This window comes from Notothenia rossii (genome assembly GCF_949606895.1).
Source record: "Notothenia rossii genome assembly, chromosome: 1".
In the NCBI taxonomy this organism is placed as follows: domain Eukaryota; kingdom Metazoa; phylum Chordata; class Actinopteri; order Perciformes; family Nototheniidae; genus Notothenia; species Notothenia rossii.
The window spans coordinates 42,500,554-42,514,986 of NC_136912.1; the positions used below are offsets into that span (position 1 = coordinate 42,500,554).

The following is a 14,433-nucleotide window of genomic DNA, read 5'->3' on the forward strand; positions in this document are numbered from 1 at the left end:
GAACAACATGGCTGGGTGCTGGGTGCTGGTTTGTGGTCGTAGCACTCTCTATCTAACCACTCGTTCAGGTGCTTTCTCGAGTGATTGCAACCAACTACCGCACACGTAGTTCCCGAACCACTTTTCTTCATGTTGTAATTGTTATATCCTCTTTGTCTCTGCGATATCAGTGCTTTGTCGGCACAACGGAGCTAGCTAGCAAAACAAACCCAGTCCGCCAAAACGGAAGTGCATTGCATCGAAGGGAGGAGTTCAGGATGTAGAGCGGAAACGGCTCAATAACTTGTGTATACGGCGCTGGATATAACCAACAAGAAACGAAAACACCTGCGAGGGGAGGAGGGATGACTGGCTTGATAGTATTGGTGCAATGGCGCCCCCTGACGGTGCATACAAGGAACATTACAATATTAACTACTTTGCAGACAGATATTATTCATAGAAAATACAATTGAACAGAATGAGAATGTTTGACATAACATAAAGTGTAATGTGTCAGGGAGTCCGGGTTGCCATGGAGCCTGATCTGTTGAGTTTCATAGATCACTTTAAGTCTGTTAGAAATGAAGTTTGAATAAAAACACTAAAACAAGTTCAACATATACTAGCTGGTGCTACGGACCTCACTTTATCTGTTCTGGTGAGTAACCTATTCTGTCAAATGTATACATTTTATTTCAGTAAAAAAATACGTTTGAACTGTTTTCTCTGAATGTTTAGGCATCAGTTAAGTATTTTGGAATGTCAGTTTGTTTAGTTTCAGCCAACAGCCAGGCTGAGCTCTTTTTAACTTGTTGGTGAGTAAGCTTTAGTTAATATGTTAGTTTGACTTATAAATGTAATCTGAATGTTTATTATTAAATTATCTAAATATGAATTCAGAATTGTGCTTTAGCTAATATCTGTTTATTTACTTTAAGCTAACAACCAGACTGTAGGAAGATGGAGACTAACGTTCCTGAACAAGAGTCCGAAAACGGCCGGGGCCTAGTGAAGAAATGCTGGGATGCCTTGCTTCAAAACAGCTATCTGGCTGCAATTCTCTCGGCCGTGGCCCTGGGTAGGTGATAAGAAACTACATAGCTATCTTACTAACTTTATTTTGTTTGGAAATCGAAGTAGCGTTAGCTTGGTTAGCTAGTAATGCTATTTAACGGTTAACGTCTATGTAGACACGGCATGTGCCGTTCAGGGGCAGAGACTGTGCACTGGAAAAATGCTGCCCCTAAATCAAGTTAAATTATAATAAAAATAAGGTGTTTTCACTTCCACTGTTTAACCTAAATATTTATTTTAAATTATTTAGAACTATATTTTACCAGGATCAGGAAATGATTGGAAACGTTTTCGATTTTCTTGTGTTAGTTGGTGTGTTTCCAATAAAACGGTGTCTATCAAAATCAAGTAAGATTCATTTCTTGAAACAAGATGATCCATCTTTTAAAAATACCACAGCAGCTTAAAAAAATTGTTTCATCTGAGATACAAATCAAAATAAGATGTTTTCGAGAGTCTCTGACTTAACTAAGATGAATTGTCTAAAAACTAGACCCTTATGTATATCTCACTACATTGTTACTTCTTAAGTCTTATAGCAAATGTAAAGACATATTATAACTAGATATTAGAACAGTTTTACTTGGCAAGATTTCCAGTTCTTACAGTGTGTTACATATTTAAAGCTTTTTTAGAAGTGGCTTTTTACTGAAATTAGAAACAAACCTTAATTGAAATAAAATAACAAATGTAAAAAATATCAAAAGCATATTTGAATGACAACATCAGTAAGATACATCAAACTGTATAAAACACTTTGAGGAAATAGTTATTTTTCCAAGGATTCCATTACATAATCAAGTCATAACAATAACCTGTTACCAAGGCAACCACACCATCCTGTAACTAAATGAATCTGTAAAATAAATATAGTGGAGTAAAAAGTAAAACATTTGCTTCCAAATGTAGTAGAGTAGCAAATGGTCTCCCCAGGTTAAATCTAATTCCAGTAGACAATTTAAATCATTACAGAGCTGTTAAAAGAGTTGCCATGATAATAATAACTCCATGTCAAATGTCTACCGCCCATTTAGTTTAACAAGAGACACTTTAATATTTCACTTTTAAGGTCATGGCATTCTGCCTTGCAGTATGACATTAGTACAGTTTATGAAGATACATCAGAAGTCATTATTAGCAGTTATGAATGAAGAACATGTAATCCATTTTTAAATGGTCATTGACATAACTGAGATGAACAGGTTAGAATGATCAATGATTATATATATATTTTAGTGGTTTTACACATTTTAAAGAATGTAATTTAATGAAAATGTTGCCAAGTTCTATTGTTGCCGTTCCACTCTAATGGTTTTTCTTGCATACAGCAACATTTCTTGTTCAAGTGATCGACAATGTGTCAGATGGATAAATCCAGCGGACAGTCCAACAGCATTAGAACTGCAAAGTTGAATAGATATATTCTTTAGTTGTTGATTATTAAAATAATCGGCATCTATTTTGATTGTCAATGTTAGTATTTTTTTTAAGAGAAAAAATGGAACTTCTATGATTCCAGCTTCCTCAATGTGAATATGTACCGTGTGTCATAACCACCCTATGACAATAAATCCAACATCTTCAGTTGTGGAGAAAACAAAACTGTTGGGGAGATAATCTTGGGCATTTTCGGTATTTTATTGACAATACAACTAATTCTTCAAGATAGTAATTGACAATAAAAAAAGTTAGTTGTTGTTGCAGACCTAGACGTCAATGCACAGCGCTTGATTTTAAGAAATGTATAAAAAATGACCCAGTCTAAATGTGTTCCAGCCATAAAATGAGCCAAAACATACAAATGCAATACAGTCAATATAAACATGGAAACAAAGATCAAGAAATATGAATTCTATAATCATGTGACCTTTTTTAATTACATATAATTATTCAAGAGCTACATTTAACCTGACTTTAACATAAGGTTTTAATGGTAATGGAGCTTTGTTGAAGAATTGAAAGTGCTCTACAAATTTCCCCCAAATGATTATGGATGGCTGAAGTGGTGAAAATGTGTATTATTGTATTACTTAATTGCGGTTCCCAGCTATTTAAACCTTTTCTTTGCAACATTTCTAAAATGTTTCTCCGTAAATTGTCTCACAGGTATGACTGCGGGCTTTATTCTCAAGTTCTACATCCAAATCTCGGAACACGACAAGCAGTACATCGGCTTCCCGGGAGAAATCCTCATGCAGATGCTTCAGCTGGTGACCGTGCCTCTCCTTCTGACCAATATGATAACAGGTAAGCCACGGCAGTATTTCTCACACTGTTAGCTCATATAATAAGGTGAAAAATTGTGTGCAATCACAATTTAAAAATGTTGGAAAGTAATTGATTGCTATTTTTAAGACTACACCCATATTACACAATAATATAACCCTATTACACCCTTATTATACCACGTTAAACCAATATTACACCCACATTACACTGTTATTCGACCACACACCATGTAGCAGCAAAATTACACTCATTTCTCACCATAATTACACTGTTATTACACCCCTATTATAATATTATTACATCCATGATTCATTTAATTAAAATTAAACACATTTATACACCCCTTTTACACCCATGTTACACCATTATTACATCTGTATTACATCCAGATTATACCCATGTTATACTTTTATTACACCGCTGTTTTATTAAACAGATACTACAGCCATGTAACAACAATATTACACCCATATAAGACTGTAATAATTACACTGTTATTACACCCATTTTAAACATGGACGCAACCTCTCAAATGACTGTATCCCACATGATACAAAACATATTTAAGGGTTCAAAGGAACATACTGCTTCTATAACCTTAATACCCTTAATTAAGGAGAGTGTAACTCGTGATGAAGAGTAGCCAGTGCCACAAGTCACAATTACAGCAGCATGGTAAATGCTAAAACTAACACAAGTAGATTAATGTTGCAGATAAACCTACTTATTAATGTTAACCTAAAGTTTGCTAAAATCAGCCAACTTAACTACTGGTTAGTTCAGACCAACGTTTAATGGATTTATCAATGGTGCATTTTTATTGCTCTGGAATTCTACTTTTTACTTGTCTGAGTAAAACATTATTATCACCTCCCCTTAAAATGTCAGAATTGTTGTTTAATGTTCAACAATCTTGATAAAAATACATCCTGCTTCTTTAATCTTTTGCAAAGGCTTATTTATGTTTTGAAAGCTACAACATACAGTAGGCTTGTCGTGCCCTTTTTCTCCTTCTTGCCCTTCATTTGCACTGAGCCACCTTTATGACCCACGATCACCTCCAAAATGACCGGAACCGGGATTTCTGTGTTAGAAAGTAGTTCAGAATAAAATGGTCTACTGTGTTACTCTGTGAATTGTTCAGATGAAATGTACAATTGTTTCACGAAGAATGAAGTTCTGTTCTATTCTGCTAAAAAACGTGTTATGTCCATATTTGACCTTCCATTAAAGAAGTAAATATCCATTTATCCTCCTGTAACATACTGTATGTTAGAATGAGAGCTGAATGAGGCTTCACTCCATTACAGGGATTCAGTTGGGTTGTGGGGTGAGCCCTCAAGCTTTCCCAATAAATATTCTAACCCCTCATTCGTACACCCGTTATCCTCTTTAAATGATCTGACCCAGAACTTCACCTATTTCATGAATTTCCTTAAACAAGTATGCATGTACAGTTAAATCCTGCCATCTGTTTACGCTGTGGTATTTTTAGAACACATATTATATTACTCATTTCCAAAGAAGAACTGTCATTTTTATGGAAAATAGGCCAGTTTTTAGACTCTTTAATACAGAGATTTCCTGCTTTTCTCGCTTCATATCGTAATAAAGTGAATAAGTGTGGGATTTACACGGACAAAACTAAACTTTTAAAGACATCACCTTTGACTTTGATAAATATTTCACTTTTCTATGACATTTTATAGATTAATCAATTGAGAAAATATTCAGATGAATCCATTTTCAAAATAATCTTTAGTTGCAGATTCATTTCAAAGAACTGAATACTGTCAGGTTTTGTATTTTTTAGTTAATAACAACGTTTCTACCCGAGATTAACTTTTAGCCATTGCAGTTTTTAATTCTCAGAATCAGAGTTCCTTTATTTGTTATTGAGGGGACATTTATAGTTGTTACAGCAAAAGTATAGATAGAGACAAAAGAAAAATCAAAATAAAATACAATTAGATACACGTCATGCACATAATATTTAAAATAAAAAAATATATATAAGTTGTTGCCCAGAAGAAGAATTATAGCACTGATTAGTTGTGTATCATAGTTGGAGGTTATTGCTTTTGTATCAGATTATAGAGGGATTAGAATGTTCATAAAGTTTTAACATTCCTGAAATGGACTTTAGAAGATTTGCATTTAAAACAAGCCGTGATTATGTGAATAATACAATGTTTCACATGTCTAACACCAATGGTTTCTATTTAGAGATGTCATACTTTATGTGTCTCTATCTTCCTCACAGAGGTTTTAAATAACACTCCTGAACTGGAGTTTTTCATGATTTTAGTGTCCTGTAGCTCATGTTGTTGTTTCTTCCAGGTGCTTCTGGTTTTGAAGCTCACAGAGTAATCGCTGGACGTGCAGCAGCATACTTTCTCTCAACCACTCTCATGTCTTTGACCATTGGTAAGAGCAAGACTTTGGCTTCTTTTTATTCACATTTGCTGCACATGGCATTTGAAGATTTCCTTTGCTTTTCACTTGAGCGTGTAAATATGCAATTTAAAACTCACTCTGACCGTTGTAATACAGCTATATCAACAAGGTTACATATTGACTTATTTCCAGGTTTGGGAAGGTTACTTAAAAATGTTATTTGTTACAATTACTAGTTACCTGTAAAGTTGTAATCAGAAGCCTAATCTGAGTATCAAAATACAAAGGTAATGTAGCCTGAAGCTTCTATAGGCTAGAGCTCCAATGCATTGTACATGATACAAGCTAAGGGGCGGGACATCTCTGAGTTGTTGACCAATCACAAGAGAGTCGGCCAGCTATCCAATCAGAGCAGACTGGGCTCTGGTTTCAGACAGAGGGTGAAAAGTGGTGCTGCAGCACATTAAAGCATGAAGACTGTTAGAGTAGAGGCAAAAAATAGGAATCTGAAAATTAGCACAGTAAGGCCCCTTTAAAAAACATGAATCATTCACAGTATGATGTTCAAACCTGCATTATTATTATTATATTATTGTGTTCAATGGAGCTGCTTGTGCTCTTTCTCACATGAACGGGGTGTTTTTGCTTCTCATGCTCCACCATGGATTCTGTGTTGCAGGGATCGTTCTGGTGATGATGTTCGAACCAGGGACTGCTCATGCTGTTGAAGGAGAAGACCCAGAAGACGTTCACCCCTTCTTCAATGTTGACTCCTTGATGGACATCATAAGGTGAGAAGAACATTTCTGCTTTCCCCGCATATTCAGTTCAGCAAGGCTTTTAAGTCAGAAACAGCTAAAACATTTAGAGAACTCAAATCCATTCATCATCTCCTTTAGCAGAAATAATGATGTATTTCAGGTGTTCTTCAGTGCAGATCATGTGCAGCGAACTAGCCGTTATAGCAACAAAAATAAACTGACAGGGTTATGGAGGGGGTTTGAATCACCCTGAAACATTGTTTTTCCTTTCTTCTAATTGTTCTCTTTTTCATTTCTTTACTGGGGACAGCTTTGCCGCCATAATTCCAAAGTTCCATGCTCTCTGCTCATTTAAAAATGTATATATAAAAAGTATTCCATAGGGTTTTCCAATGGAGGAGACACCTGCCTTTAAATTGACTGTTCTCCTTTCTGCGGATTGATATGACTCCACTTGTCCCTTGACTTGACTGGTATCAAAAAGAGCAGACTGCTGGATGCCCAAATCAGATTTGAGTATTCAACGAAGTCATTTAATACAAAAATGTTGCATAATGTCCTTGATTAAGACACAATTCCTTGGTTGTTTCACCATTTCCAAACATACTGATGGTGTGACTTATTTTTTGTCCATAGGAATATGGCGCCTAAATGCCTGATTCAGGCTTGCTTCAGACAGGTATGCTTCAATTAGGACAAACTGCTCATTTGTATTATTAATGTCGCTAAAACTTTATTTATCTTTTGTAGTACGAGACTGATAGGTTGGAATATGAAGTTGAATCGGATGAGTTCAATTCTAGCCTGGATATGGTAAAAAAAAATCCTGGTCACTGTTGAAGATTGTTTTTTGAAGTTTACATGAAAGACGTTGATGTTTGATTCATGATCATTTTGCTATGACATTTTTCTCTTGTTACAGAATGTGACAGAAATGCGACTGTCGGTCAAATATGTCGATGGAACCAACATTTTGGGCCTGATTGTGTGGGCTTTAATATTCCGCATAATCTTCAACAGGATTGGAAAAGATGGGAAAGTCCTTGTAGAGGTCTTTCATGCCCTCAACGAGGCCACAAAAATAATTGTCAACATGATACTGAGGTAAGCTTGTACAACAGACCTTATGAAACGAGAAATACAGTTAAATTCCACTTCCTTTTCTGCCCACAGTTTTACATTAGAGTAAGTGAACTTTTACCTCTGTTACTTTTAGACCATTTTTCAGGTTTTCGCATCCAACGATATGAATCCATTATTATTTTGATTTCTCATTTTCTTCAATGACAAAAACATAGCTGATTTCTTTTGAACTAATATCTACATATTTTTCATGTCATTGTTATCTTTCAGCTTCTTGCCAGTTGGAGTGCTGTTCTTGACCACAAGCCATGTTGTTGAGTTTGATGACGTGGAAACTATTTTCCAAATTGGAAAGTTCATGGCACTGGTTATTATTGGGTATGTTCCACCTTTTTTGGTCTAAAAGTAGTAGCCTTGCGTTAAATAATATATCAATCAGGTATTTTATTTAACCTCACTTGTAGCCTTAACGAGTCATCAAGCTACAGTAAGCTAAAGCAACACATTTGTTAATTTTATCCACCAAAAGCTACTGGTTATACCAGACCAAAACAGACATTACGCCCCCCAAAAAATGTAATGAGCAGCAGAAGGCAGCCATGCTCGGCTCACTTCCTGAGACCCTGGGATTGCTGTTACAGTCTTGTCGTTTTAATACTCTTGCCCGGCAGCTGCATTGTGTAGACAAACTGTGTCAGCAATTGTATCAGATGATTTCATATTAATTGTGCATTCATTTTGTGTTTCAGGCTCATAATTCACTCAACAATAGTTTTGCCTCTGACCTATTTCCTGTGTACGAGACGTAACCCCTATGACGTTATCAAGGAGATTTTTCCCGCTTTAAAGAAGGCACTGTTCACCTCGTCAAGGTGAGACGATGTAACACAGAGTTGATATTTCAACATTCATCATTAGATCTGCAAGCATATCTTTGAGAGATGTACATTTCTAATATTTTCACTAACTAAGCATGCATTGTGTGTTTCCCAGCGTGAAAACACTACCACTCACTACTCAATGTTGTGAGAGCCGACTCATGATCGACAAAAGTGTCACTCAGTACATGCTGCCCATCGGGACCAACATCAACATGGATGGAACTGCCCTTTATGAAGTGGCCGCAGCCATCTTCATTACCCAAATCAACCACATCCACCTGAAAATCGGCCAGTTAATCGCTATTACGTAGGCCACTCAAAATCATACCATCATCACCATAGCAAGTTAAGAAGTGATAATATTTAGTGTGCAGGACATTGTAGTAAAAAGGAGCCTTGACAGGGTGTTTTGAATAAACCCTAAAGGGGCTTATTTAGCTATAATTACCTGTTTCTGAATTTGATCCCGCTTATTACATGTCGCTTGTTAGACGCTTTTATCCAAAGCGACTTACATACTCAATACTGTGGGCAATCCCCACAGGAGCAATTTGGGGTGAATGTCAAAATGTACCAATCAGAATGCAGTATCCAACTGAGCTTTTTTATAATATTGGTTAAAAGTGTACAAGATGAGACGTTTAAAAGGAATAGACTTGGTAAAGTTGTATGTTTTTGTGTTTGATCTGCAGGTTGACATCAGGAGTGTGCAGCATAGGATCCTCAGGGATCCCAGCTACTGGAGGAATGACCACTATGTTTGTTCTGATGGCCGTTGGTTTACCTGCCAAGGAAGCCACCATTCTGGTGGTTGTAGAATGGCTCCTGTAAGTTTAATACAAGTAATGTAGAAATGACTGTAGCTGCCTTTTCTGTTTCTTGACTGGTGCACCAGTTACAAGTACAAGTCATGCAATTAATATCTTACTTAAGAAGAAGTACAAAAGTATGGGCATTAAAATATACTTGAATAACAAAAAATAAAAGTACTTATTGGGCGATGTAGCTCAATTCAGAGCCATATCAACTTAAATATTGGATTGTGATTATTGATGCATTCACTTGTTTGTCACAGCTAGTAAACGTGCAGCTTATTTTAATTACTTGATATACTACTACTGAATATCTTAACCTCTAATTATATATCTTACTTTATTTATATTTCTTATTAGCGAATAATCAGAATCTGTACTAGTAACTAGTAACTTCTTTTGTTAGATAAATGCAGCAGAATAAAAGTACAATATTGGCTTATAAAATAAGAATAACCAAGTAAAGTACAAATACCCCAAAATCAAGTACATACTTGAGTAAATGTACTTCAACACATGCATGTGTTTCACAGTTGTGAGTGGGAATGCTGGCCCCTGTAGAGGATGGTACTTTGTCATTATTAGCATACATTTTTTTGTATTTAAGCTATATTGTGTAAATATTTTGAAATTAAATTCAACATTTTCAATATTAGACAGACAACAACTAAGGCATACATTTCTAATGTATTGAGTGTGGGAAGCTCAATACACTTATAGTGTTTTTGTTTTGTTGTCTGAGCAAATGTGTCCTGACCGCTTCTAAACAGTCAATGGTCAGTTAAGATATGTATTACCTCTTTTATGCTTTATGCGAAATGGTTCGCTAACCAGCTAACATTCTTTTGTCCTTTTGGTCGGTCAGCTAAAGTGCAAATGGATCAAAGAAAAAAAAAAAATCAGAACATCTGCTCAACTTTTATGGTCTGTTGGTGTCTTTCAGAGACCGCTGCAACAGTGTTGTCAACGTCTTGGGAAACTGTATTGGCGTGGCAATCGTTCACCAGGTGTCAAAAGGACAAATGGGAGAAATGGAACAAGAACCGCCAACGCCAAGGTACAAATCTATCTCGTCTTATTTGTTGGGTTTTGCCTTTACATTTGCAGAAAACGTGAAGTAAATTCATTTAGTCTAGTGGCAGAGAGGAGCAGCAGGTTAAAAACCAAAGTATATATTTTTTTCTGCTGACCTATTTGTGCTTTGCATGGCTAGGGTGCAGGTCATTGATGATGAGGAACTCAGCCTGGACATGATCCAGGCTGAGTTCAACCCAGAGGAGCACGCCCAGGACGAGGAAGACATGTTCAACGCTCTGGAATATCAGTAGAGCTAAGATGACAACTATACTTGAGAAAGTTCAGAAAAATCCCATTAAGTTGTTGTTAGTTGTCATGATTATTTAGCACACATTTATTTCATTTTGTCTTAGTGTAGTAGTTATGTATATGGCACAGTTGTTAGTTTATTGAGTAAAAGGTTTTTAAAACTGTATCAAGCAAGAGGTTTACTGTAGTTATTGCACTAAATATATTGAATTTAATTAATGTAACAGATTAATGTATTGAATTGTATTGATGTATTTGAATTTAACTGGATTTATTTCAGTATTTATTGGTGAATAAAAATTAAAGAAGCTGCAGTCATGTATTTTAATACCTAAAAAACATAATCACCATATTCATTGACATTAAAAATATATATTTTGATAGCATTCACAAACATACATACTGTCTTTTATATATAATTTAAGTAAAATCTTATGTGGCTTATTCACGAATCATATCGAATATTGCTCTAAAATGTGTTGTGGTTCTAGTCATAAATGAATATGAATGTTAAAAAGTGCTTACATCTATAATTATACAGTGCTAAAAGAAGATTATAGCATTTAAAAATAAAAACATGTTTAAATTGCATTTTACACATTAGCGTCATAAAGTGTTTCCATCATTTTGTTGCAGCTGTCCTGTAATGGTCTGATAAACACGAATAAAAACACACCAACAAACAAGGAAATGCCTTTATTGCTACAAAATAATATTAACAGCTTAGGTAGTGTTGAATTATTCAACAGGTTGGAAACTTAGAAAAGTGAAAAACAAAGTGTGTAAAGAAGCTGGGGGTGGGGATGGGACAGATCTAATCCACGGGCAGCTCCTGGTGGTGGTTGATCTCTGGAGGGAAGTGATTGATCCCAGGTTGTTCACTGTTGAGCTCAGCGTACTCTACTGACCCCTGCTGACACACAGAGCCCCGCCTTTAACACCTTCACATCTGATTCGTTTACTATTTTGGGGTCTTATTACAAAATCTACCTTAGTCTGAAATCTAATCTCAGTTAAAGATGATTTATCATGCTCAGGTTGATATTAGTATTTTGTTCCTCTACTGTGACATGTCTCCATGCTTTAATGTTCAAAAAGCTCTTAAATTTTCTCATACTGCCTGTGCTGCAGCACCTCTTTTCAGAGATGTCCCGCCCTTTAGCCTATCACTTACAATGTGTTGGAGTGCTAGGCAATAGGAGAGCAAATGTCTGGGAGAGAAAGTGGAAACTGATCAAATGTGTGCAAAACAAATTTTCCTGAATAAGTTAAAATCTGATTTTAAACCATTTTCATCCATCTTCTAACTGTTTAGCTGCTAAATCCTAATTTTTACTCGAGCAAAATCTCAAAATACTTGAGGAAGACGCTCGGTTTTCTCCCAAAACACAAACTTTAAAAACGGTTTCCTGAGGAGCAGACGAACCAGAATAAGACTATTGACAGCCAAAACCAGCCCATAAATGACCAGGTTGGAAACTGAGAATGCACTGGGTAGAGTTAAAAAAGTGTTTAAAGAAGCTGGGAGTGGGAATGGAACAGATCACTAATCCACACACACAAAGCAGCACCATTAAACACTGGCATGTCTGATTCATTTATTATACTGGGGACTCATTACAAAAAATACCTTAGTCTGAGGATCAGACAAACCATTAAGACTACTGACAGCCAAAATCCACATAATCTGCCAACAAGAAGATGCACTGCAGGGGTAGACATTAAGGGTAAAATGCCACTGGCTCCACGATTGTAACCACTGGCCCGGAGCATTCGTCCAAAAAAAATCGACTAATAATGAAGAAAATTAACACATTTGTTGTAATAGTAATTTATGCTAACTACATTACTACTTGTACTACAACATTTGAATCATCAGTTCTTCCTCACTTTCCTCAATTGATCATATTTGGTTTATTAAAATAATTATATTGTGGTCATTGTTAAAACATTTCTGCTATTATTATGAGTATTATTATTTGTATAATGCGCTTTCTGCCGTCATAGGAGTTAGAAATGTAATGGCTATGTATTAGATTAGATTAGAACCTTCATTATCCTAAACTGCTGGGACATTTCCCTATAGCCAGTACCTTTTATATTTTCTACTCTTCGCTTACTTGTCAGCATAGGTCGGCATTGATGTAAAGAGCCGACAGAAGACCTTGTTTATATTGGCATCATATTGAGAGGTGCAGTGATGCGTCATAAAACCAGGAAGTAAGCCGCTGGTTCCCTCGACAAAAAAGCAATGGGACTTCTCCACAGGGTTTTGGAAAATAGCTGGAAATAAAGTCTGTGGAAAACAAACCTGTTTGATAAATGCACGTTTTGTTCAGCCGGATAATCTCCACATGTCTACCCTACTTTTATAATTTTCGAATCATAAATCTAATCGATAGATTATAAAAGGGTTTTAGGACGCGTCACTGCACCACTAGAAGCCAACTCCATCGATCAAGCTGGCTGAAACGTTCTCTCTCTCTTCTTCTCATACTCCCTGTCACTCTCCTTTAACTGCTCCGGTGACTTTCTTTTATTTGAAGATAGTTTTTTGCCCGGCGCTTGGCCGGTTACCGCTGGTATTAAAAACATTTTGGCGAATGGTTAGGTGGCGCGATAGTCTGTAGTGAAGGAGCGCGCTCCCGCTCACGGGAGCCTGCTCGCACTGCGCTCCCGCTCACGGGAGCCTGCTCGCACTGCGCTCCCGCTCACGGGAGCCTGCTCGCACTGCGCTCCGCAGCAAACAGCTGTTTGCTTTTCACCCAACAATGACAAGCGACTCACGAAACGCTATGTTGTAGCGTTGATAAACGAAACAATTTAACTAAATTGATAGTCAAAATACCAATACCACAGGAAACATTTTTTTTTAAATAATATTTTTAGTGGCCCGAGCGGGCAAGTGGAAAGTACGTTATGCTGGCCCGGGGTGTCTAAATAGTGCTTCCGGGCAAGCGGGCCAATTATAATGTCGAGCCCTGCACTGATGAAGGAATCTACTGTTTCTGGACCATGACAACACATCCTCAGATCATTACTTCACATTCCTCTCTTTAGCTGCCTCTTACTAACACCATGTAGGGACAAACAGTTAGTGCAGCGGTGATTAAAGCATGCAGGGGGACAGTGCTGGCTGAGATGGGCTAGGAGGCAATGTGATTGCTGATCTGATGGGGCGATAAGGAAGTAAGCCGGGCCCCAGCCCAAATGCCTTTGTTCTTGTCTGGAAACTTTGACGGCCGTTTCCCTCTCACTCTCTGCTTGGGATCTCTGAGCTGGAGGCCAGTGCAGGCAGGGACACACGGACTGTTTCAGTCATTTACTACATGAGTAATGCTATTGTATCAAACTCCTTTTTTAACAATCATTGTGCAAGATAATGCAATGTAAAAATGTGTCACCATGTTGATGTGTGACTTAAATCAACAGAAAAATAAGTAAGGCCAGAAGGCTCTTAAAATATATTTAACATTTCCTTGTAATACTACATATTGGACACATCACATGTATAACTATGTAAACTATGTAAAGTGGTAATGTTGAACTAGTAATATTAATAATAATAAAATAATAATAATACATGTTATTTATATAGCGCTTTTCTTGGTGCTCAAAGCGCTTTACAAGCAAGTAAAGAAAAATAACAAGAAAAGTAAAAAGTGCTAAATTAGGTGGAAAAGTGGGATAGTGGATTAGGGGGGGGTGGGGGGCTGCTGCGAAGGTGCTAGTGAAGATTTCTTCAATGTGTTTAATTGCTTATTTTTTCTTAAGATTATTATTGTATGAAAATAAATGAGTTATATTTTACAACACAAGCTTCAGACTTTAATGCATTACAGTTTATATTTATATTATCAACAGTTAATCACTGCTGAGCTACAGATA

At 36.6% G+C, this 14,433-nt stretch overlaps 2 protein-coding genes across 8 annotated transcripts in view; one reads left to right on the top strand and one right to left on the bottom strand.

The window, feature by feature from the left end:
- Positions 1-347: 347 nt before the first annotated feature.
- On the top strand, positions 348-11,150 carry LOC307021040 (excitatory amino acid transporter 3-like). Of its 3 annotated transcripts, XM_079652780.1 has the most exons (15): positions 349-640; positions 749-797; positions 921-1,060; positions 3,163-3,303; positions 5,626-5,712; positions 6,362-6,473; positions 7,080-7,122; positions 7,194-7,256; positions 7,366-7,547; positions 7,797-7,904; positions 8,276-8,398; positions 8,520-8,714; positions 9,100-9,234; positions 10,163-10,276; positions 10,433-11,149. In XM_079652780.1, exons 3-15 carry the CDS (start codon positions 943-945, stop codon positions 10,545-10,547), a joined length of 1,536 nt encoding a protein of 511 aa, XP_079508906.1. In that variant the 5' UTR covers positions 349-640; positions 749-797; positions 921-942; the 3' UTR covers positions 10,548-11,149. The 3 variants fall into 3 exon arrangements, with proteins under 3 accessions (XP_079508908.1, XP_079508906.1, XP_079508907.1); XM_079652782.1 differs by lacking the exon at positions 749-797 and having other exon boundaries at positions 348-640; positions 932-1,060; positions 10,433-11,150; XM_079652781.1 differs by lacking the exon at positions 749-797.
- Positions 11,151-11,226: 76 nt separating this feature from the next.
- The window catches only part of pecam1b (platelet and endothelial cell adhesion molecule 1b), a 77,385-nt gene continuing 74,178 nt past the window's right edge, over positions 11,227-14,433 (bottom strand). For 4 of the 5 annotated variants that reach the window (XM_079651968.1, XM_079651970.1, XM_079651967.1 and 1 more), the window contains one exon: positions 11,227-11,458. In XM_079651968.1, the coding sequence (XP_079508094.1) occupies positions 11,360-11,458 (99 nt within the window). In that variant the 3' untranslated portion in view covers positions 11,227-11,359. The remainder of the gene's footprint in view (positions 11,459-14,433) is intronic. The other variant, XM_079651966.1, reaches the window with a different exon arrangement.

Coding starts and splice junctions, on each gene's coding strand:
- LOC307021040 (XM_079652782.1), top strand. CDS start 943: ATGGAGACTAACGTTCCTGAACAAGAGTCCGAAAACGGCCGGGGCCTA. Junction 3,304..5,625: donor TCTGACCAATATGATAACAG/GTAAGCCACGGC, acceptor TGTTTCTTCCAG/GTGCTTCTGGTTTTGAAGCT. Junction 8,715..9,099: donor GGCCAGTTAATCGCTATTAC/GTAGGCCACTCA, acceptor TTTGATCTGCAG/GTTGACATCAGGAGTGTGCA.